At 37.1% G+C, this 25,605-nt stretch overlaps 1 protein-coding gene across 2 annotated transcripts; it reads right to left on the minus strand.

Moving 5' to 3' along the window:
* Positions 1–1,054: 1,054 nt before the first annotated feature.
* Positions 1,055–20,270, minus strand: LOC121417210 (zinc finger protein 2 homolog). 2 transcript variants are annotated; one of them, XM_041610827.1, is made up of 8 exons: positions 20,213–20,270; positions 12,971–13,173; positions 10,225–10,326; positions 9,000–9,101; positions 7,791–7,892; positions 5,636–5,700; positions 3,156–3,627; positions 1,055–2,075 (listed from the first exon to the last, which is right to left on the minus strand). In XM_041610827.1, the coding sequence occupies exons 1-8, from the start codon at positions 20,263–20,265 to the stop codon at positions 1,087–1,089; spliced, it is 2,088 nt and encodes a 695-aa protein (XP_041466761.1). In that variant the 5' UTR covers positions 20,266–20,270; the 3' UTR covers positions 1,055–1,086. The 2 variants fall into 2 exon arrangements, with proteins under 2 accessions (XP_041466761.1, XP_041466760.1); XM_041610826.1 differs by having other exon boundaries at positions 5,636–5,727.
* Positions 20,271–25,605: the final 5,335 nt, after the last annotated feature.

Below are 25,605 nucleotides of genomic sequence, written 5' to 3' on the forward strand. Positions count from 1 at the left end.
AGTTCCAAAAGACGAGTCAGATGTTTTAATAATAATATTCCGCATTTATATAGCGCTTAACACATCGGAACGATGTCTCTTAGCCTTTTAACAGATATATTATTACCCCGGTCATCGGATCTGATCAATCGCAACTATGGAAAGCCAGCAAAGTCAACATATAAAATGCATTTTTTGCTCAATTTTTTTTCTAGATATGAATGTATGTCCATAAATTCACTGATTTCTTGGCAGTTTGGTGTGTTCTCCTTTGTTTACAAAAGGACATTTTGCACACATCCTGCAGAGAAGATAATGACAAAGATGGATTTCCATAGAGTTACGATTGGTCTTTGTAAGATGGGGCCTTGATGGTCATGGTGGGGTCATCATGGTCTAGTGGTTGATTAATCTCCTATCTCAATCTGAGAGACATGGGTTCATTCAGCAAGAATGTTACCTAAATTGTGCTGCACTCAACCCAGGTGAGGTGAATGGGTACCCGGGTAGGAAGAAATTCCTCAAATGCTTGAGCGCCTCGGCAGTCCAGCTGAATCCGGGGTAAATAACAGAGCTGCCAACCTCTGCTGACCAAAATTATACTGATCCGTAATAAAAATGATATTTCGAAATAAAAACGTATTTCGGTAGAACAATTGATACATTACACATATGAAGCATACCAATCATATTTAACAAAAACATGTATTTTGCAATAAAAAATCATATCTTGTCACTCTTGATAATGAAAAAAACATTCTAATATAGTTAAAACAGATATAGTAGGCAGCTTTGTAATAATAATGGCAGGGCCCCTGTGGACTGAAGTAACTACCACGGATAAAAATGCTATAATCATTATCATCATTGTTATTATTATTGTTATTTGTTATAATTATTATTATTATTAAATATTGTACTTATTGCTATTATTGCTATTATCATTATTATTATTATTATTATTACTGTTATTATTATTGCTATATTATTATAATTATCATTATTATTGTTACTATTATTATTATCATTATTATTTTCATTATTATTACTATTATCGCTATTGTTATCATTATTCTTATTATCATTTTTATTGTTCTTATTATTTTTCTAACTTATACATGTGCGTTTATGTTTTTTGAGATGAGGATTTTGAATAAATGCTTTACCACACCGATCACAAACGTAGGGTTTTTCACCCGTATGGATCCGTTTATGATCAACCAGACTACCCGTCTGTTTAAATGCCTTACCACAAAGATCACATACATAAGGTTTTTCACCTGTATGGATTCGTTTGTGCGTTTCGAGATGAGATTTCCGATAGAATGCCTTGCCACAGTCTTCGCATAAATGGGGTTTCTCACCCGTGTGGATACGTTTATGTAGTGTGAGAGCATAAGCTCGTTTGTAGGCATTCCCACATTGATCGCATACATAGGGTTTCTCCCCTTCATGGGTTCGTTTGTGTGCTTTTAGATAAGATTCATGACTAAATGTCTTACCACACTGATCGCACACATAGGGTTTCTCACCTGTATGGATTTGTTTATGCGTTTTCAGAGCATATGTAGAAACAAACGCCTTACCACACTGGTCACATACATAGGGTCTCTCACGAGTCTCACCTGTACCTGTATGAGATTGCTTATGTACTGCGAGATGATCTTTCCTTTTAAATGCCTTGCCACATTGATTACATACATAGGGTCTCTCCCCTACATGGGTTTGTTCATGTAAGGTGAGATTACAAGACTGATTAAATGCCTCACCGCATTGATCACATACATACGGTTTCTCAACTTCATGACTTACTCCATATAATGTTAGATAAGATAACTCTCTACGTGACTTGCTTCCATCAATCATACTTTCTTCATTTCCTGTTTGCATTATTCTTTTTTCAACAAGTGTGCACTCATCAGTTTTGCATGTATTTTTTTGTATTTTTCCACTAACAAACTGCAGATTGTCTTCCTTTGATCCATACGACGGCATGTAGATACCATTTATTTTGTGCTTGTACTTGAGGTGCCTCGCTAAGATGAGAGGAATAGCATAGGGTGATCCACAAAACTTGCATCTATAGATTCCAGAATCTATCAAGAAATAAAAAAATATATACTGCTATGATCATTGAATTCAGATAACATTAACCCTAAATAGACCGGGCTATTTTGATGCCTAAGAAGACTGGGGGAGGGGGCTGATTCAAATTTGGTCTCAAAAGTTGTGCGAGACTTGAATGTAAACAGTCAGTGAGCGACGCAGTCAAAAAAATTTCGCGCAACGGATTTATCAAGAATAATGTCGAGGGGGGGGGGGCTGAATCAGCCCCCCCAGTCTTTTTAGGGTTAAGGCTATGTTTGTACTTGAGATGATAATGCACAGCATTTATATAGTGCCATATATCTGTCAAACACATTCAAAGGTGCATATTTATAGGAGCCAGCTAATCTGGGTCGCCTAGAAGGGCGCGCACACAGAACTGTGACCTGCGGCAGGTCTCTCCTCCCATGTGGCTCAGTCGGTAACGCATCTGCCCGTCAAACCAAAGATCGTGGGTTCGAGTCCAACCCGGGCAGTTGACTGAAGCCAGTTCATTGTGTGTAAACGTCTCTCCCATTTTTCATAGGTGCAGGCTATGTTACAATGGAAAACACTCTGTCCCTTGGATAGGACGTTAAATGGAGGCCCAGTGAAGAGGAGAGTCACCACCTTTGCACGTTAAGAACCCACTGCACTATTCGTATAAGAGTAGGGGGAAACCCCGGTGTAGTGGTCCACCTGCATTCCCCCCATCAGTTATATCGGGAGGAGAGACCTGCGGGTCATAGTGATTCAGTTCGCTTTTCACCTCCCAGGCACAGGTGACGCCAAACAAATAATAATACCTGGTTGGGGAATGCAGGGGGGACCATTACACCGGGTTTACCACACTTTTCACATTTTGGGGCAATTTAAAATCTGACAAGAACTTTAGAAATATTGTGCATTACACATATGTAATTGTATCCAGGGTTCGCCAAGTTGGTCTCTTAGCTTTTCACGTTATAGATTTATTGCAAAAAATGTTGAGCTGAACCCCCCTCCCCCCACCAAGTTTAAAAAAGGGAGGATAGCCCTGGGGATTGTTCTCTATTTACATGATTTCACACATATGTTGGGATTTTCTTTACCTGAGAGGGCACTAGCCTTTCCACCATCTTCGCCCTCCTTTTTCACACGAGATGATTTGGTTTGCTTTGAAGTCTGGTCACCTCCTGAAGCTCCTTCTGTCAAAGTTTGTTCCGTCTCCTGATCACATGACTGAGAGTTGAGATCACCTGATTGCTTTGGAGTCCGGTCGCCTCCTGAAGCTCCTGTCAAAGTTTGTTCCGTCTCCTGATCACATGACTGAGTGTTGAGATCACCCGATTGCCTTGGAGCCTGGTCACCTGTCAAGGTTTGCTCCATCTTCTCATCACATGACTGAGTGTTGAGATCACCTGACCTCTGATCACATGATGATCTTGGATTGGTTTGTGTCTGGATAGCTTGAACATAGTCCTTCCATTCGCGGAGTCCAAGGATTTGCTCTCCTCCAGTAACATGTGCATCTCCAAGCAGATTGCCGTTATCATCACACTCAGTCTCTACTTTAATAGCGTACTGAATAAAAAGAGAAGTGACAAGAATTTCAAATCTAAGCAACACCACAATAAAGACTATCTACTCTTTTAAAGCAGATACAAACCCATAGCGCCATCTCGAGTCCTCAACTTCTCATACCTGGCGAGTGGATACCATGCGCGACAAAAAAAAAACATGTAAAAAGGATGTCTTTTTCAAGATAGGGCGTGCTACCTATGCAACATGAGGGTGAAAAAAACACTAAAATAATGAAAAAAAAGGTATATTTTTTATAGGAAAGCTACGTGTTTATGGTCAAATTTTTGAGGGTGTAAAAAATTAAGACTAAAATGTTTTATAAAGGATGTACTTTCTGCCCCAAGAGTAAACACTACGTGCTTAGAGTACGATTTGCACGAGATGTGGGAGGTGGGGCTGTACTAAACCCAGTGATGTTGGTTAAGGTAAAACCGACGACCGACATCCGTGACATTACAATAAAAATATTGCTGTACTTGTTTAGGGGTTCAATTCGGGAAATACTTGCCAAGAGTATTGTTTTGTTTCCAATACTTGTTAAGGGGTACATTTTCAGAATATGGAAAATATGTGTTTAGGGTGCTTTTCGAGACCCCATGGTCGTGCATGGTATTCACTCGTCAATGGAAGTGCCCCCCCCTCCCTGGGTTTTGACCTATCAGCCATGTACCAGAGTAAATGTATCAGTAAAAATCACGTCTAAAGACAAAGTTAAAAAAAACTAATGAAAATAATTACTTCTTTATAAACCACTTTGTCAAAAGTTACAAAGCGCTAGACAAATTGAAAAAAAAACAACAACACAATAGCCCATATTCTGAAGTCAGGTCTACATGTATTTATTCTTCCGAGACTCTGTGCTTAAATTATGAGAAGCCAAAAGTGTCGAAATTTTTATTAAGTTGTATGTTTAATGTGCTCTTTCCTGATTCATCGCTGGTAAAGACAATCATGTATTTATACTTCCGAGACAATTATGAATAATTTGAGAGCCAAATGAGCTTAAATATGATATCTCTACCGTTAGTGATTTATGTAACAATTGGCTATCCATACTTACATTAAACCTGACTTCGGAATACGGGCCTATGGGTAGAAACTTAAATAAAACTACACTAAATGATATACTTCTTGCAATATATCAAAACAAATGAGACTTGAGATTTTTTTCTTAATATTAATAGAAAGGCACTGTTTAAACTTATGAGGCAATGCATTCCAATATTTAGCGATTACATATACGCTTTATTTCTATAATTAATTGAACATTGTAGTCAATGCAATCAATCACTAAAAGAAATTATTATACAATGACTGCTAATCTTTGTGTTACAGGCATCTGTTGGGCGTTTTATCAACATTTTTGTCCGACAAGTTGTCAGATCTGACAAATTTTCTGGATTTTGATTGGCTGAGAAGCACTGTTACTATGGTAACTGTCGGATAAAATGGGAGTTGTCGGATAAAATGTCTGACAAGTCCTTTCATGAAACGCTCCCCAGGTCTTGGTACTGGGATAATCTAGTGGATTTGCTTAAAGAGAAATTCCAGTAGTTGCAGTAAACACTGATTTCATGAGAAAGTCTGTAAAACAAGGCTTAATTGTCAGTATATCATCGAGGATCTAGATCTGGTTCAGTTACATTAATTGAACTTTGTGAAATCTTGAAATCTACGCTGAAAAATGTTCACACCGAAGATCCCCAACACAGATAAGCGCAAGTGGGACAATGTATAATTATTGCTTAGAGCGTCGGGCCTGACGCTCTACCCGAATCCTGTGCTTATTTGCTGATTTCTCAGCAATTACACAATTTCTTCCAGAATCCTTTGGCACATGTGTTTTATTTATACAAACAGACACTTTGGTGGTCATTTCATTGGATTCTGTACGAACCCATTTTTATATTGTTACCAAAACTAGCATTTACCTTTAGAACAATGAATAAGTGTGTCTTTATTTCCAATATTCTTTGGCTAAAATTCATTTTCTTGCAGGTATACTTACATGATTAGAACTCCCTTCTTGCGACTTGCTCTCCCTTGTAATAGTATCTGGTTTTGGAGCTTCACCTTCATCAGTGGATATGCGAGAAGGTTCTAGATAAGATTAAATACACATTTAAAAAAAATCAGTCAAATATTTTCTTTTCCTACACTTGTGCCCAAAAGTTAGCAAACCCCTCGACAAAATGCACATGCTGATCTTAGAATGTATATAACAATACTTGAATTTTTGGTGAGTCCAGGTGGGTGTTTCATAAAGCTGTTCTTAAGTTAAGAGCGACTTTAAAAACGACTGGTGATCCTTTCTTACGCGTAAACGATCGCCAATGTAAAATTTTGGTTGTATGTCATTTACCACAAGAAAGCATCACCAGTCGTTCTTAAAGTCGCTCTTAACTTACGAACAGCTTTATGAAACACCCACCAGAGAAACAAACTTTATTTAGTGTGCTATTCACGATCAAATATCTAAAACATGGCAGAACTTGAACACTTAAAGGGAACTGAAACCTTTGGGACAAGTAGGCTTGTGTCGAAACAGAAAAATCAAAGAATAAGAACAAAGTAAGTTTGAGAAATATCAGACAAATAATGAGAAAGTTATGAGCATTTGAATATTGCAATCTCTAAAGCTATGGAGATTCTGCCATTGGCAATGTGACAAGGATGTGTGATGTCACACATGAACAACTTTCCCCTTGCTGGACTATAAAATACCTCCAAAATGTCTCTTTTTGCTTTCTCTTATGGTGATACAAACTCTTTATCCATGATGTATTCTTTAAAAATCTGTATGACCTGCCCTCCTATAGGAAGAACACATGATCTACTGACAGATGTGATAAAAGAGGCAGTTTAAGTGAAATATATACTTACGTAATGGGGAGAGTTGTTCACAAGTGACATCACATATCTATGTCGCATTTCCAATTTGAGGATCACCATAGCATTAGTGATCGGAATATTCAAATGCTCATAACTTTCTCATTATTTGTCTGATTTGTCTCAAACTTTCGTTGATCTGTTTCTTTGATTTTTCTGTTTTCACACAAGCTATCTAGTTCCAAAGGTTTCATTCTCCTTTAACTCTTCACTAGTTTTTTTTTTTTTCCATAGAGAGACCAGGGGACCGTTTTAGACAGAGATGCGATTGATCCGATCAATCACAACTATGGACGGCCAGCAACCTCAACATATAAAATGCATGCATGCTCAAAATGTTTTCTCGATATGACGTAAATAAATTCATTGTTTTCTTGAAATTCATGTAGAAAAAATTATAACACTGTTGGATTTCCATAGAGTTACGATTGATTGAATCAGTCGTAACTCTTTGTAAGACTGGCCCCAGGTCCATCGTTTCCATTCCAAACAATGCAGGTCAGTATTTTTTTCTTTTTGGTGGGGTTCACTAATTTTTGAGCACCACTGTAGTTATTACTCTTCTTAAATTTCCCATGTAAGGGGGGGGGGTGGTGTTCAAGGTACAATCATCAGCCACAATCCAAAATTCATGGGTTTAAACAAGTGAAAAATATATCGATTTTGGCAGGAACTTACAGATGGATTTGAACCTACATCCATTTCAAATCATGTTTAGATAGCAGATTTGGATTTGAAATGTACACCAAGTGTTGCATATACAACTATGAAATCATAACTTTTGATTTCATAAGTTTTCTAGAACTTGAAAGTAAAAAAAAACAAAACATGCTAATATTACTTTTGGCTTTGCAGAAATACAGCACGAAATGATTTATTTTGCACAAAAAGATTTATCGACTAATTTACTATGCTGCACTAGACAGGGATGCTTCAGGGAAAAAATATATGAAATGACTCTAATTGAAAACTTGATAATTCACCCATTTAAACATGTGCTTGTAGGCAAGAATTTACTTGTTCCTTTCATGCAACAAGTTACTTCCCTAACAGTGATTTTCCCCGGTCTTGGACCTTTGCTAGGGTCACGTACCATGTATAATACACAATCTATGATTGGAAATTTTGAAAAAAGTAAAAAATCATAAAAAAGGTATTGGTGTATTCATAGCAAAAAAAGAGGAATAAATATCCTACAAAAGGGAACGGTTGACATGTCTGTAAACATTTTTATTCTAATATTTTAATAAAGAAAGCTAAAAAATTCCACAAACCGATTGACTTCATTTCCTCATGGCCATCATCACTTTCCTCTTTGACTTCTATTTTCATTCCTTGCAGACGTTGCATGAACATGGGTTGACCGACCTCTAATCCTGTATCCAAAATAATTGTGTTGAAAGTGTGGAGTTTTAAAGGAAAAAGAAAGTAGTTCAGGCAACCAATCAATCCATGAGAGAGTCTTTAAAATCAAGGATAATTGCCACAATATTATCATAGATATGGTCAGTTCCCCCATGTCTGCGCGGTCTCCCAAGTCTGCGCACCCGCGTATCTGCGCGATTCTCGTAAGAGAAGATACGCAACGAGCACAAACTTTACACATGCAATACATAGACAGGTATTCATAAAAAAATTCGACTCAAAATGGTGAAAAAATAATGAACTCAGTGCATTTCATGTGACGGCCTAAAAATGCAGCCTTTGTCATCAAAATCCCTGAATCGTGTGCAAAGTGAATGAGTGCGCAGACATGGGGTACCATTTTTTTTCACTCTCAAATTGACTGCCCGAGGTTTTTTCAAGAAAACCCTATATTTTTTCATTTATTAATGAGAAATTTCGTACACTTACTCTTAATAATCTAAGGATTATTATTAACCAAAAGATTTTGTGAAATAAGAAGAAATTCATGTTAAATCTTAACTCAAATTGTGTGGAGCGTTGTGGCCCAGTGGATTAGTCTTCGGACTTTGAAACAGAGGGTCGTGGGTTCGAATCCCAGCCATGGCGTAATTTCTGCACTCAACCCAGGTGAGATGAATGGGTACCCGGTAGGAAGAAATTCCTTGAATGCTTTGAGCGCCTAGGCAACCCAGCTAAAGCCGGGGTAATAATAATAGCAGGGCCCGCTGGGAGAACAGTTTTCGGAACTGAAGCGGCTTCCCTGGGTAAATATACCTATATTACTATTATTATTAAATTGTTAGATGCGCAGACTTAGGGCCCACCATCATACATGTAGTTCTGGTACATTAACAAACTTACATGTATCTTTTCATTTGTTATTTTGTAATTTGTTGGAAATTTTCATACCCATCTACTTCGGATAATCGAATATCTCAAATCAAAAAGCAACATCTGGCAAATGTTTAATCAGTGTAAAAAGGAGAATTTGCATGCCTATTGTTGGTAAACTAGTCAAATGCATTGATTATTCAAGTTTTACTCCCAGGCTTAATGTCGACTTTAAATCCACAAACCTCTTGACTTTGTTTCCCCATCCTCGCTTTCGTTTTCTTCTTTGACCTCTATTTTTATTCCTTGCAGACTTTGCATGAACATCGGTTGACCCACCTCCAATCCTGTGCATAAAGAAACAAAAACAAACAATGAGTGAATGAACAAAATAATTGACCGTGCAGCCTGAAAGAATTTGATCAGAGATTTCATGTCATTTGATAGTGGTCGAGGCCTGAAATTTCAAAGAAATGTTTCCTTTGTGATCTTGACAGTGAGGCCTGAAAGACTTTGATCAAAGACACGTTTTTATGTAATTTGATAGTGGTCGAGTCCTGAAAATAGTTATTTCAAAGAAATAACAACCGGTGTGTTGGCTCAGTCGGTAGAGCGTCCGTCTCACAACCGAGAGGTCGGGGGTTCAAACCCCGGCCGCATCAGACCAAAAGACGTTAAAAGATGGGAGTTGCTGCTACCCTGTTTGGCGTTCAACGATTAAAGGGATAGAGCCTCGTCGATCTGGCGCTGCACAGTGGCTGCCGGGCCCACGATCAATTGGGCAAAGCAAATTTTTCAGAGTATATCATTTCATGTCTATTTCGAACAATAAATTTTGGATTTTCATTTTTCATTTTCAAATGTTTCCCATGTAACCTTGACAGAGAGGCCTGAAAGACTTTGATCAAAGACATGTTTTTATGTCTTTCGGTAGTGGCCGAGGCCTGAAATAGATATATCAAAGAAATGTTCCCTCTGTGATCTTGACAGTGAGGCCTGAAAGACTTTGATCAAAGACACGTTTTTATGTCATTTGATAGTGGTCGAGGCCCGAAAGAGTTATTTGAAAGAAATGTTCCCCATGTAACCTTGACAGAGAGGCCTGAAAGACTTTGATCAAAGACATGTTTTTATGTCATTTGGTAGTGGCCGAGGCATGAAATAGATATATCAAAGAAATGTTCCCTCTGTGATTTTGACAGTGAGGCCTGAAAGACTTTGATCAAAGACATGTTTTTATGTCATTTGATAGTGGTCGAGGCCCGAAAGAGTTATTTGAAAGAAATGTTTCCCATGTAACCTTGACAGAGAGGCCTGAAAGACTTTGATCAAAGACATGTTTTTATGTCATTTGGTAGTGGCCGAGGCTCGAAATAGATATACAAAGAAATGTTTCCTGTGTGATTTTGACAGTGAGGCCTGAAAGACTTTGATCAAAGACACTTTTTAATGAAAGCGAAATTGACAAACCTCTTGACTTCATTTCCTCATCCTCACTATCGTTTTCCTCTTTGATCTCTTTCTTGATTCTGTGCTGACGTCGCAAGAACATAGGTTTCCTGACCTGTAATCCTGTGCAAAGCCATAGAAAAATGAAGAACCAGTTGTCAGAGATTGCACTGTGCAACCTGGGGCCCGTTGCAGAAAGAGTTGCAATCGATTGCAACTCTAAAAATACTGCACAACTCTAAAAATACTGCACAACTCTAAAAAACATGCGCAACTTGATTTTCAACCAATCAACAGCGCGCATTTGGGACTTGCGATTGACTTTTTTGACTTGCGTTTAAACGCAACTCTTTCTGCAACGGACCCCTCGGCCCTGTCTCACAAAATTGTGATTGATCCGATCAATTGCAACTATGGCTACCCAGCAAGAGTCAACATATAAAATGCAGGTTTATTCCAACAACAAGTGGAATGCCTCTGGCCGTCTCACCTGCATCACGCGGTTCAATATAGCAGCAGTGCTGACTTTGCATACTACTCTAACTCGCACAAGATGTTCAGTGATACATGGTTACTCTTATGTCCTCTTTTTATGAACTAGACCAATAAACTTACAGAGATATGATGGTTATTCAACAAAAAACCCCAACATGGCCAAAGTTCATTGATCTTACATGACCTTTGACCTTGATCATGTGACCTGAAACTGGAACAGGATGTTCAGTGATACTTGATTACTCTTATGTACAAGTTTCATGAATCAGATCCATAAACTTTCAAAGTTATGATGGTAATTCAACAGATACACCGAATTCGGCTAAAGTTCATTGACCTTTGACCTTGGACATGTGACCTGAAACACGCACAGGATGTTCAGTGATACTTGATTACTCTAATGTCCAAGTTTAACGAACTAGACCAATAAACTTTCAAAGTTATGATGGTAATTCAACAGATACCCCCGATTCGGCCAAAGTTCATTGACCCTAAATGACCTTTGACCTTAATCATGAGACCTGAAACTTGCACAAAATGTTCAGTGATGCTTAATTACTATTATGTCCAAGTTTCATGAATCAGATCCATAAACTTTCAAAGTTATGATGGGAATTCAACAGATATCCCCAAATCGGCCAAAGTTCATTGACCCTAAATGACCTTTGACCTTGATCATGTGACCTGAAACTTGCACAAAATGTTCAGTGATGCTTGATTACTATTATGTCCAAGTTTCATGAATCAGATCCATAAACTTTCAAAGTTATGATGGGAATTCAACAGATATCCCCAATTCGTCCAAAGTTCATTGACCCTAAATGACCTTTGACCTTGGTCATGTGACGTGAAACTCATGCAGGATGTTCATTGATACTTGATTAACCTTATGTCCAAGTTTCATGAACTAGGTCCATATATTTTCTAAGTTATGATGAAATTTCAAAAACTTAACCTCAGGTTAAGATTTCGATGTTGATTCCTCCAACATGGTCTAAGTTCATTGACCCTAAATGACCTTTGACCTTGGTCATGTGACATGAAACTCTAATAGGATGTTCAGTAATACTTGATTAACCTTATGGCCAAGTTTTATTAACTAGGTCCATATACTTTCTAAGTTATGATGTCATTTCAAAAACTTAACCTCAGGTTAAGATTTGATGTTGACGCCGCCGCCGTCGCCGTCGGAAAAGCGGCGCCTATAGTCTCACTTTGCTTCGCAGGTGAGACAAAAATGTCTAGATATGAATGTATTTCTTATCCATACATTCATTGATTTATTGACAATTTGGTGTGTTCTTCTTTTTAACAAAGGACATTTTTAAAATTCCTGTAGAAAAAAATTATAGAGTTGCGACTGATTGGATGAATCGTAACTCTTTGTAAGACAGGGCCCAGGAGGACTTACATCAAAGAAACTTTTGAATTTTGATTTTACTTTTTGTGTGAAGGACTCTCATTACCGGTATGTCAAAGTCAAACCCGCATTTAAAAGCGAGGTGTGACTTTGTTTTGTTCTACCTGGAAAAGAGAAGAGTGAAACAGGGGTATTATAGAGTACTCAAGTAAAAATTTTCATTAAGTTGATCACAGAAATAAGGTTTTCTAAAGTAAGCATGGAAAATTCTTTTTCCATGGGATTTTCTTTTATGTTTTTTTTTCAATAAAGACACAACCATTGACCCGATCATAATGTTAAAATACTTTTTCTCCAACTGCTTGCTATTTAATGTGCTTGCTATTTTAATGAACCATTCAACCTTTTAATGTCCCTCTGCATAAGCCTACATTCACATTCTGTTTGAGTGCTAAATGCTGTTCAGGGGTGATAAGCATAAGTACATCGTAGCTGTTGCTCTGAAGCAAACATGTTTCACCCCCAACATGTAGCACTTTCTGCAAATTTCAAAATTTGATACATTAATTATCAATATATACACTTTCATTATTCATTTCTTTCACCAAACTGAGTTGTATTATTATTTTTTTGTATCAAATTTTGAAATTTGTAGATAGTGCTACATGTTGGGGGTGAAACATGTTTGCTTGAGAGCAACAGCTACAATGAAAAAAAAAATTGGGGGGGGGTGGGGGTGTGAGAACTTCTTTGCATAAAACACAAAGACACAGGCCAGACTTAATCTTAGGATACATACTGTCATTGTAGGTTGTGAAAATTAAGAAAAAGGCGCAAGAATGATATAAAGGAATGGCCGATAAAACATGCAGCAATGGTTCACAATTGAACATCAACTGTGCATATACCTACCAACTTTGATCATCATCTCATAATTTTCTTTGATGTTCTTGAGACAAATTCTTTCGTAATCGCTGATCTTTGCCCATTCCTTGGCTGCGAAGCAGGCCTGGATGTCGGAATTATCATCAGCCTTTGGCGGAGGCATGGTGGATTTACTTGCAAAGTGAAGGCATGCACAAAGATTTTCCTGAAGTGACTGAACCACGGCAAAGCTAAGGAAGAGACAGAAAGTTCTACAGATTAACCTAAGCCTACATAGGCTAATTCATGGACAACAAGACAAATTGGTCCTACTCTAGTCTTAATTAGCCTTGACATGAAATTTCTTAACAAAATTAAACAGTAGAATGCAAAATAACAATTCAGACATAAATCGGATGCAATTAGGAATTTTGACCATGTAGATGGCTCAATATAGACTCTGATAGCTACCCAGTATAGCAAACCTCTTTTGTGAGTGATATAGTGAAACAATCAGCCGGTGCCACAAAATGTACACCCAGTTGTCTGTCCGGACGATCAATTTTAGAAAGTCATATGGAAAAATTTACAAGCGAAGTTTCATCAATTTTATTTTTAGTACAAAATGTTAGGAAATTAGACGATTATAACTATTGAATTCACTTTTTTTAGTGTAATCCAAAGTAAAAAAAAGAAGGCTTCAAAAAATATAAAATATCCGAACACCCGCAGCCGACCCCCCATCCTACTTTCTTCGTGTTAATATCAGAAGAATTTCCGGAACGAGTTCCTCTTGCGAGTTGCGACAGCCGACCAAAATAATTGTCGAGACTGGCGGTTCATTCTCTTCAAGTTTCTCTTTCTTTGGTATGTTTTTGGGGCATTATCGTGCTTTCTGACTCCGGAGACAAAAAAGATCTGGGGTACAAAATTTCTTACGCCTATGGTCTCAACAAGGGTCTAAAGTTCCATCCGCGCTTGAGTTGGCTCATGATCGAAATCTGTGCGTCCGCACGATCGAGGCTATACTTTCTTATCCTCTCTCCCTCAAACATCTCTCATTTTCTTTTTGGCTTTTCGAGTGTTGGCTTGGACTAAAATAAAGAAAAACATATTGGAAAGTGGTTTGTTTGATTCTGCTCTTTTTTTTCCCCAGAACGTACGTTGTTTTCACTGACGGGATAATACTGACTAAAAATAAAATTTGTGTTTATCGAGGAAAATGCCTCACAGTTTGTCACATCATTCTTTACTTTCAACAAACTAAATGACTATCAATAATCCCTGCAGCTCGATACACAGCTTTCACAAAATAATTACTTCCCTCAAAATGATATTTACATGATATGTATATATATATGTGCAGGAATGCCTAATTCAATAGACATGTAATTTTCATGGCTCGTTATGAGCGCGTGCCACATGCATGCTTATTATTTCTCATGCACACCTGCTGATTGAAAGAAAGCAGAATTTACAGTTGTCAACTAAAAGTTGATCAAAATAGACTAAATTTATTTAGTCAGTGGTCGACAATCAGATTGATGATCTTCCCAATTCAAAGTTCTGTCTTATTTTGTCAGCCAAGTCAGGCCTCATGACTGACAGACTTAATTGACGAAATAATGATCGGTCTATTTATTTAGTCAGTGCCACAAATTTTATTAACCTACTAACAATCTATCTTAAATGTAAGAAAGGAAAAAATCTAATTATAAAATAACCCTACATATATCAATCTTACATTTTATTTAGTCAGCGATAATTTAGCCAAGTTTACATTTTTTTTACTCCAGCTGTTTTCATAGAAATTTCACTGTCATTCAAGTAACCCATCATATTTTCCTCTTCACCTTTCCATATATTTATCCTCCTTTTTGATTCCACATTTTTAACGATACGCAAGGTAATTAACCTGTTTATTCCATCAACCCCTCTTTTCCCTTCTCTTCAAAACCACTCTGCCACTTTTAGACAGTTAGCTATCCATCCAATACAATTTCAACAAGCTTATTATTTATCTTCCTTTTTACTCCAGCGCATGTTATCGCGGGCATGGCCAGAACTCATAGACGGAGCCAAAAAGAATGATAAAGTTAAGATTCTAGGTTTTATCCTCCTTTTTGGCTCCATCAATCGGTTTTGGCAACACAGTAACACTCGCTGGAGTCAAAAAGGAAGATAAAGTATTAGTACGCTGAAAATTATTGTGTGTGACTGTGTATGATATCATCTGGGATGATCCATTATGATTTGGGGGTGTGATGATGCAAGAGTTATCATGCAATGTCGTGTCAACGGAGATATTGTCCCACGTGCAAGAGTCTTGTCCGTGAGAGAGCTGGCAGAGTGAGCTTGCATTGAACGAAATATATCTAGGCCTATTGAAAGTCAACAAGGCGTAGGTCTAGTCGTGCTTAGTGAAATTCAGGTATAGTGAGTGATTGTATTACCGACCGGCCTTGTATTACCGAACGCGCACATCGTACGCGTCAGAAAATAATTTCATACGCTCAAAACTTTGCAACATCCTTCCAAAGGGAACTTGAATAGAGAGATGATGAAAAATCGTCAAAAAAACATTTTCAAAGTCTTCACATTCTAAAATTATTAAAATATGGTCAAAATAGCTCATCAGTGATTTTGTTGTTTTCTCAATTTTTCCCATAGAAAACACACGTTAGGTAATACAATACCTTTTTCAAGTGACCAAAATATTTCACATGCGAAGAGGGGTCCGATTGGAAGCTTATATCGTAAAAAAGAAAATCGATTTCGGCAAAATTTTTACATATTTATATTTTGTAGGTAATTGTGTATTTATGGTGAAAGTTTGATGAATTTAATGAGAATAATGTGTTTGATATGACTGAATTCATGAAAAGCAAAGACAGTGTTCGGTACCGTAATACGATCCACTAGTCACTACCACTCATCCTACGAACGAGGTTATAATATAATCTCAGAGATGCCAACTTTTGGAAATCAGAATTAGGGAGGATTTGCAACCGCCACCAAATTATGTGCGCGTAGCGCACGTCTCCAGCGCGGAGCGCTCGACCCTTGCGGCCGGCGTCAGGGCCCGCCTTAGGGCCCTGGAAGCTCTGGGTTTCTAGATGCTCTCTGGTGCAATCTGACCCTTATTTTAGGGCATTTCACCTGTTTCCAAATAAACATTGTTCCCACTTTTTTAACATAAAAAATATCAAATATGCATTTTTACATGTAAAAAAAAATGAGGGGACAAAAGAAGTACCTGTTCAACAATAATAATGAGGAGGAATTATCACTATCGGCTATAGGCAGGTTATGTTCCACTATATAAATCCAGTAAAGAAAAGCTCAGCGCTGGTCCCTTGCTTGGTGAAATAAAGACAACAGGGTACTAGTGGAGCTCCAAGATCTTGTCTTCGCAATGTCCGTAGGCCTATGCCGTTTGCTCCCGAACGTAAGTGCTTCCGAATTATCATCACGACCTCCGTGCTCAACTGAAATGTCCACGCTGCAAATTGCGCAAAATGCATGGTAAATTCCTCTTTCCAACTTCCGAACACACAGGTACTGGAGACTGTATTCAGTCTTTTACTTCTGAGACCATTTCTTGTGGGGTCTTCTTTTGTCGATTTTCCCCATTTCGTGTCAATATCAACCCATCTATACGCCGAAATCACATACCGATATTCCACCGCACGACTCGACAAATCCAGTGGCCGCGAGCGCACACGCTTCGCGAAGCTAGCCGGGCCTACCGGCCTGGTGCACAGTGGATTCCCGTTGGGCATATCACATGCACCAGCTTTTCGCTGCTCCTTATTTGTCTACCTTTCACACAGAATTTAGTAGCAGCGAACGTAATGGAGTTACTACATGCTAAAGTTAGCAGACGATACCCTTCCAATCCGCCAATTTGATCAATGCAAAAAATCGTAATTTCGGGAGGATAAGGATGGTAATCGTAAGGGCGGGAGTTGGGATGAATTTTCGGGAGCCTCCCGATGAAATCGGGAGGGTTGGCATCTCTGTATTCTCCTTCTCGGCTGTATGCCTTCCAATTGTAAAAATTTTAATCGCTTATTTTACCTAAATGTGTTTCCTAAATCAATGCGAATCAGTTCATAATTGAACTGATTCGTTGCATCAAAATGTTATTCTGACGAAATTCAAGATTCAAGATTCAAGATTCAAGATTCAAATATTTATTGTCTGTAAAAACACAGAAATTCGGCCTCCGCTGGCATTAAAATTTACATGACAACACTTATTCAACATACAAAATACAACATACAAAATACATAAATAATCAGTACAAAAATAACATTATACAATTCCACCAATTTTCAGCATTCTCTAGCACGCCCACACCACTGCAGATGCGCGTAACAGCAGATTTACATGTAACGAATCCGCGCCACAGCACCAGTGCGGCGAGCCAGAGAATACTGAAAAATCCAAATAAATAATGTAGTAAACAACAAAAGAAATTCACATGTCTATTAAAAATATGTATGGCATTAGGGACAAAGGATTGTCTGAACCTGCATCGTATTGTTTTAGGCACTGATAGACGTACACCAGATCGATTGAACTTGAACAGATCCTGGGGTGCATGAGATGAGTTGGGAACACCACTGCTCCATCATGTTCATAATCTTAGAATTGGAATTGGAATAGCTTACATGTAAACTGTAATAACTTCCTAAGTTGTGTATATAAAATATTGCACTTAATTAGTTTATTTTAGTTTATGTTGCAAATCAAAGCATTTATTAAGTATTATTATTTCCAATATCATTGTAAGAAGATAACCTATCGTTTCACATGTCTATTAAAAATATGTATGGCATTAGGGACAAAGGATTGTCTGAACCTGCATCGTGTTGTTTTAGGCACTGATAGACGTACACCAGATCGATTGAACTTGAACAGATCATGGAGTGCATGAGATGAGTCTTGCATTATTTTGTGAATCTTCAGAAGAATTTGTTTTTCATAAAGATCACCAAAAGTAGGGAGCTCTACGTGAGTAATTCGCTGAGCAGTTTTCCTAGCTCTTTCAAGCTTCTTCACATTTTCATTTGACAAATTCCCGAACATACAAACATAAATGACATTAAAGTCATCAATACAATATAAAAAAATGATTAAAATCTCACCGATTTCTCTACGTGAACCTCATCCAGATGCCTCCATTACGTCTATGGTGTTCGACAGTGACAAATCGAAAAAGAAAAAAGATCTCACGAACCATCGAGACTCATCAACCCGTTTGGACCGCTGACCAATGGAGGTTTCGACAAAACTTTGCTCGTATTATGCATATTGGTAAGGAAGTCTTGATAGCCTCAATCAAGACAAATTTGCAATTTTGTTTCGTATCGATACAAATTGATTTAAAAGCCACACCTATAGGATTTTCATTAAAAAATAAATGGAATAAAAGATATCTTACCACAAACACCTATTTAGGGGCAGATCCAAATATTAAAGGGGGAGGGCGGGGAAGTTTCAAGTTAATGTTATTTAATTCAAATCCAAACATAAAGAATTATAATTTGCTATAATAAAACAGAAAAAAAAATTGCTTCAGCTTAATGAAAAAAAAATTACAATCAAATGATTTTTTTTCTTACAAATTATCCCATAAAATGAATGCAAAACAAATCTGTTCTATGGCTTTCAAGGGGATAAATAAAAGAAACTCAATAAAAACGACATGAAACGTAATTATGTTCTGTTTTATCACTTGAGCTCTTTGCCCCTTCATTCTTTTCATATTTCATATAAACCCTTCACCCATATTAATTCCAGGGCGGTAAACTGGGGGCTAGTACATTGATGAAAACTAATATTCAACACCAACAACAATATGAAAAATAATAGAAAAACCCAAATGACCCTTACAATGATAGTACTCAACAAAAAGAGAGGGGTCAAGAGAAGAAGCAATAACCCCCCCCCCCCCAAAAAAGGGCATCATTTCCTTTCACCATATACGACAAGATACAGTTAATTATAGAATAAACTAAGCTGATGGCGCTACAACAACTATAATTAAAAAAATATTGTGTGTCAGGGGAGAAAGAGACTACTATCGCTGGATCTCGAAGAAAAAGAATTTTTAAAAAGGGAAAAAAGAAGAAATATAAGAAGAAAAGCAAAGAAAACAGAAGAAAAAAAGAAAAGAAAGAAAAAAAGACAAAAAAAGAAAAGACAAAAAGAAAAGAAAAAAAAATATAACATGAAAAAGGAAAAAAAAGACAAAGAAAATAACAGAAAAGAAAAGGAAAAAAATAAGAGAGAGAAGGGAAAAAAGGAATGGAAAAAAATATATAAGCTACTGAAAATGAACAAAAGCTGTGGCAAAAATAGTCAATCCTGACTGGTTGCCAACCAAGGAAAGAAGAAGATCCGAAATAGAAGCATCACCGGCAGACCGGAAACAGGTATCTGTGGAGTAAAGTAGTTTTATACAGCTCTGTAGATGTCAGTGGTGTGGTCGCTTCCGTTAGCTTTCTTTAACTGAGCACAAGAGGGCGTGTTACATTCTTTAAGCTTTACGTAGAAGTCTATGCGCTGCTGAAGACCATGAAAAATTTCCGCATACAATGAATAAATGATACATTCCAACGATTTCTCAGAGAGCATTCAATTAAATGACAATATAACATCGGTTGCAGCTTACATCGCAGCAACAACGGAAGGAAGATCAACGTTTGGTTCGGGTGGAAAGACTGGTAAGTCAATCTCTCTTACTTTTAATTTTTCAAAGAGAATTGTTAGTAGATCTACGCCTCAGGTACCACTAGTCCCATCCCCTACCTTTTGCTGTATGGCAAATGGTCGGGGAAAACTAGTGCCAGTGGTCACTACCATAATTATGGATCCAGAGTCAGCATTCACGATATGGCCTTTTTTAAAAAAAATTGACACAAATGCACATCATCGTACTTGTAACTGCAAGATTCTTCCCACTAAATGCTAGCAAGAAAAGCTGAAAGTGTACCGAAAGATGCCGTATGCCTACTGGTCCGTCTGTTTAACGATCACCCGCCGCTCGTTTAGCGGCCACGCCCCGGCCCCAGCACCGTGGTGTAATACTAGCGGAGCAGGCAACATAGCTAGCTGCTGGTGATCAATTGAATCTGCCGAAATCTGGATAAATATTGCTCAACTCTTACCCTTAACTCATCAGAAATAGATGACTTTTATCTTCGACTTCGGATATTCTCAAAAATCAAAAGGGCAAATTCAACTACATTTATAAACTAAAGATCGACTATAAAAACTTACCAGTCTAATTTGTTACTCGTCGCGCCTGTAACGTTGGTAAACACATAACACATGTATGGAAAGCTATTGGAACTTTTGACCAATGAGGCGCTGCGCCCTTCGAAGCGACGAACTCTGATGAATGCGGAGGTCGAGGAGAGCAAAATTTGTTAAAAATAAAGCGGGTAAAGATTAGGTAAATTAGCAAGGAAATGAAAAAGAAGAAATAAATTAAAAATGAAGAAAATCCCTTTTAAGTAAAAGGAAAAAGAGAAAGAAAGTGAGAGAGAAGACGAATGGAATGGAGGTTGAATGGTAAAAAAAAGTAGTTTGAGAATACAATAATTTTTAGCAAATAAAAAAAATCCTCCATCGTGGAAATAAAGTTTTAAAAACTGTTTTAAATGATATAATAAATGGCAGGGTGGCAGAGCAAAGTTAAAAGTGGGGGGGGGGGGGGCACAGGGAAAAAGGGCACCTTTTCTTTTCGAAAGGGCTCTAAAAATGATTTTACCTACAGTGGTATGACTAATGACCCAAAAATGTTGAGGGGGCTAGATATATATAATTTAAGAAGCTGCAAGCGAGAGAGCAAAAATTTTGACATTTTAATAACATGAAAAAAATCAATTTTGTGACAGATAATGACATAATATTCAGAAAATAATGTAATAATTTACTCTAATTTCTATTTTTATTGGTCGTGAAGAATTGTGGGGGCCGGGGGGGGGAGCTACCATGACCCCCTCCCATTTTCGATATATGCCACTGCTTATTTATCTACCCACTCAAATAACTCATGAAACTTAAGGCATGTAGGATATTCTTACAAATAATTAAGTAGTAATACATCTATAAATTTCTTGTTTCAAAGGGACACTCATTAACACATAAAAATAGATCTATCTCAGGATGCTCAGGTGAAAGGGGAACAGAACACGTTCGTGGGGGCACTTTTCTCGGGTAAAAAGGGGCACTCTTACAAGAAAGGGCACTTGGTTACACGGCCTCGGGTGAAAGGGGGCACAGTACATGCTCGTAAGGGGGATTTTTGAGGGCTTCAAAAAGTGAGGGCACTGTGCCCCCCCCCCCGATCACCGCCCCTGCCTGTGTACCTGGTGGTTACCGGTAAAATAAAAACGTGGGCGGGGTCATTTAGCAAAGGCACGTACAGATCAGGTAAATGGCACAATAATGGGTGGGTTCAAATCCCAGCCATGGCATAGTTTCCTTTAGCAAGAAATTTATCCACATTGTGCTGCACTCAACCCAGGTGAGGTGAATGGGTACCCGACAGAAATTTATTCCTTGAAATGCAGAGTGCTGGAAGTTAGCTTGAGCTACATACGGGTAGTAATATCAAAGTCCTTTGAAGGCACATTATTCATGATGCGCTATGAACTGACTATAGTTATTATCATAATAGCTTTTTTTGATCGCTTCATGCAAATGTCCATTATTCGCAACAGACGCCTTTTAATTTTTTCAAATACAAAAAATAAGAAAACAAAAGTGGAGGAGCAGGAAGCAGATCAAAAGTGCCGTGTATAACCTATAACACCCCTATAATTTAATTGAGCAAAAATATGATGTCATACTTCGGACATCTTTGGAGCTTTATTGAGGGAATTGGAGGAAAAGGTATGATTTTGCATACTAATTGTGCATAAATTAGCATAATTAATAAATGACGATTTGCATAAACTAAATTAATACAGAATTTTGTAGATTATGTTCCAGGCAAGCTGCGTGCCAATTATCGGCGCAATCGTGCGATCAATGGCCGAGATCTCAAGGGGGGCCTGGGAGCCCCCCCCCCTGGAAATATGATCTTCAAAAATACCCTGGCCTAAATAGGGTTAAAGATGGGAGCATAAATGAAAAAACTCTTGAGAAACTTATGTAGTTCAAATAATGAAGCATTTATTTCAAATTGATTATCAGTAACAGTTTTTGACAAAATTCCAAATTTAGTTAAAGGTCCCATCTTACAAAGAGTTACAAATGATCCGATCAATCTGCAGTTTATGGAAATCCATCAATGTTACGATTTTTTCTTTATGAAATTTGCAGAATGTCCTTTGAAAACAAAGAGAAGCATTCTGAATTGTAAAAAAACCAACAGTGAATGTGTGAATATACATCATAATTCATAAATAGAAAATACTTTAAACAACCTGTATTTTAGATGTTGACGTTGTCGGCTTTCCAAAGTTGTGGTTGATTGGATTGATCATAACTCTTGGAAAGATGGGGGCCCAGATTCAAATTAACAGGTGAGTGTTTCATAAATCTTTTCGTAAGTTAAGAGCGACTTTAAGAAGGACTGCTGATCCCTTCTTGTGGTAAATGCTATACACCAAAATGTTCACTGGTGATATTAAGCACATAAGGTTCACCAGTTGTTCTTAAAGTCACTCTTAACTTCTGAACAGCTTTATGAAATGACCCCCTGGATGCGATGAATATATAGATTATAATAATTCTGAAGTATTGAGGATGATGAAATTATAATGCATACAATTGTACTTTTGGGTGGGTCTAAAAACTCATTTAACAAATTTGCATCTGAACAGAGAATATCTATAGTACATAATTGTTAACATCAAGGTTTAACAAGGCTGGCCAGCAATAGGTGGTTCGTTCTGTCTCCGCCCCTTTCACAAAAGCTTTGGTCTTCAGTATCCCATTTGGAAAAAGGAATTATCTAATCTTATCTTGACCGCGGTATGATCAGATAATTTGTGCTTCTGATTTCGAAGTTGAAAACGGAAAGGAAAAGGTGCACTGTTGTGAAGGTGAAACAGAAAAAGGAAACAAGCTTTTGATTCAATTTTCTCTTTTGTTAACGCAAAACAGAAAAAGGAAACCAATATTTCAATTCAATTTTGTATTTTCAAAAGAAAAACTATATATTAAAATATGTAAAATAAATGACCCGCATTTCTGTTTTTACATATTTCATCCTTGAATGAAAATATTGAAAAATTACAGTTTTTCTGTTGTAAATCTCGAAAATAGAATGAATTTTCACTCAGTATTTAGTTTTTTGCTTTTTCCGTTTAAAAATCAGAAAAATGAATTATCTGACATTACCTTCTCTCCCGTGTATGAATTTGTTGGTTTATATTCATTTGGTCCAATGACAATTCGTCCAGTTGCCATCTGGTCTACCATCAGTTCGTCCAACATCCACATGGTATATGGAAAGAATAAATCTATTCATCTGGACTTACTTGTTGAAGCAGAGGACAGTTTCACGTCCGATTTGGGACACTTCTTCAGCTCTTCTGAATTGGCGGGAAATCGTCGTTGCTGATTGGCGCTGAAGCACCGTCGATGTTATTGTCTTGGTGCTTCGGTGCCAATCGGCAACGACGATTTCCCGCCAATTCAGAAGAGCTGAAGAAGCGTCCCGGATCGGACGTGAAACTGTCGTCTGCTTCAACAAGTCCAGATGAATAGATTTATTCTTTCCACCGATATTTGACTTTCCTGGATGAATCAAAACATACATCAGTTTATCCACATGGTCTAATTGTCATTTCGTCCACTCACAATTTCGTCTAATAACCAGTTGGTCCAATAGCCATTTAGTTCATATACCATTGGTCTAATTAGACTGTTGATTAGACCAAATGGTTGTTAGACGAAACATGATGGACAGAATGGCATTAGACTAAATGAAGGTAGACCATGTGATGAGTGGACCAGTTGGCAGTGGACGAAATGGCAATGCGCTTTATTTGTGGAAGCGTTGTGGTTCTGACTCTCGCCTTGTAATCAGAGGGTCGTTTGTTCGAATCCCACCATGGCCTAGCATCCTTTGGCAAGGCGTCAATCCACACTTTGCCACTCTCACCCAGGTGCTAATTGGATACCGGTAGAAAACCGTCATTGTGGTTGGTTTGGCAAGTGTGCGCCTGGCAGACTGCTTAAAATGCTATGGATCCAGAGATCGGATAATAATAATTGTGAAGCGCTTTGAGCAGTCATAGATTTATAAAGCTCTATATAAATGCCAATTATTATTATTATTTGTTTGTGCATCGTGAGATTAAGATTATTAAAAAACCAAACCACATTGATCACATACATACTAGGGCTTCTTACCAAGACAGGTGGGTGTTTCATAAAGCTGTTTATGGCACGCATATAGGGAATCAATTAAATATATATTTCACTTAAAAAATATATCTTTCTCTTCCACTAAACCATTTCACTTAAAGAAATTTATATTTCACTTTTAAAAATATATTCCACTTTATCAAAAAATATATTTCACTTTAAAAAATATGTTTCACTTAAAAAAAAAAAGTATTTCACTTTTCCCCAAAAAATATGTTTCACTTTTCAAAAAAATATATTTCACTTTTCAAAAAAAAGATATTTCACTTTTCAAAGAAATATATTTCACTCTTCTAAAAGATATATTTCACTTTTCAAAAAGAAAATATTTCACTTTTCTAAAAAAAATATATTTCACTTTTCCCAAAAAATATATTTCACTTTCCAAAAAAATATATTTCACTTTTCAAAGAAATATATTTCACTCTTCAAAGAAATATATTTCACTCTTCTACAAGATATATTTCACTTTCCAAAAAATATAATTCACTTTTCCAAAAAAAATATATTTCACTTTTGAAAAAAAAATGTTTCACTTTTCAAAAAAAAAAATCATTTCACTTGATACATTTTAATTTTGAGAGAAAACAAATCCTTTCACTTTTGTTGGATAACACATGCGGCTGCCGTATTAGATCGTAACTATCCTCACGGAAATATCCATTCCTCTCGCTACGAAAAACATTTCACTCGTGTTGCAAATTCATTTCACTCAATTGCGAAAAAATACGTTCCTCTTTTCTCGGCCTGTAGGCGGCGCGCACCATTGTTGGCGGGACGAGAAGGTACATGATATATCTATCTATCTCTCTCTCTGCCTAACATATATCTATCTGTTTAAATATGTCTATCCTTCTATCTATCTATCTATCTATCTATCTAATATCTATTTATTTCGTTTAAATCTGTGTATTTATCATTCAATCTTTATATCTATCTATCTATCTATTTATCTACCTATCTATCTTATGTCTATCTGTTCAGAATACATATGTCTATCCGTATGTCTACTTTTTATCTTTCAATCTAATAACTATTGATCTGTCTAAATAGTTATGTCTGTTTATTTGTTTGTTTAACTATATAATATTTATTTATCTATCAAATTTGTTTAATGTTATTCTATCTGTCTACCTATCAATAAATATATCGATCTATTTTTTTTTTCTCTCTCTCTCTCTCTCTCTCTATCTATCTATCTTTCTCTCTCTCTATCTATCTATTTATCTATCTGTCTGTCTATCTGTGTATGTACCTATGTATCTACCTGTCTCTGAATCTATGTG

Source organism: Lytechinus variegatus, chromosome 6 (genome assembly GCF_018143015.1).
Source record: "Lytechinus variegatus isolate NC3 chromosome 6, Lvar_3.0, whole genome shotgun sequence".
NCBI lineage: Eukaryota > Metazoa > Echinodermata > Echinoidea > Temnopleuroida > Toxopneustidae > Lytechinus > Lytechinus variegatus.

Bases quoted from the DNA above. Each gene is read 5' to 3' on its own strand.
- LOC121417210 (XM_041610826.1), bottom strand. From the start codon at position 20,265: ATGTGTTATGTGTTTACCAACGTTACAGGCGCGACGAGTAACAAATTA. The intron at 13,174-20,212 runs GTAAGTTTTTAT...TCTCTTCCTTAG, and splicing joins ACGAGTAACAAATTAGACTG to CTTTGCCGTGGTTCAGTCAC. The intron at 3,628-5,635 runs GTAAGTATACCT...CTTTTTATTCAG, and splicing joins AAGAAGGGAGTTCTAATCAT to TACGCTATTAAAGTAGAGAC.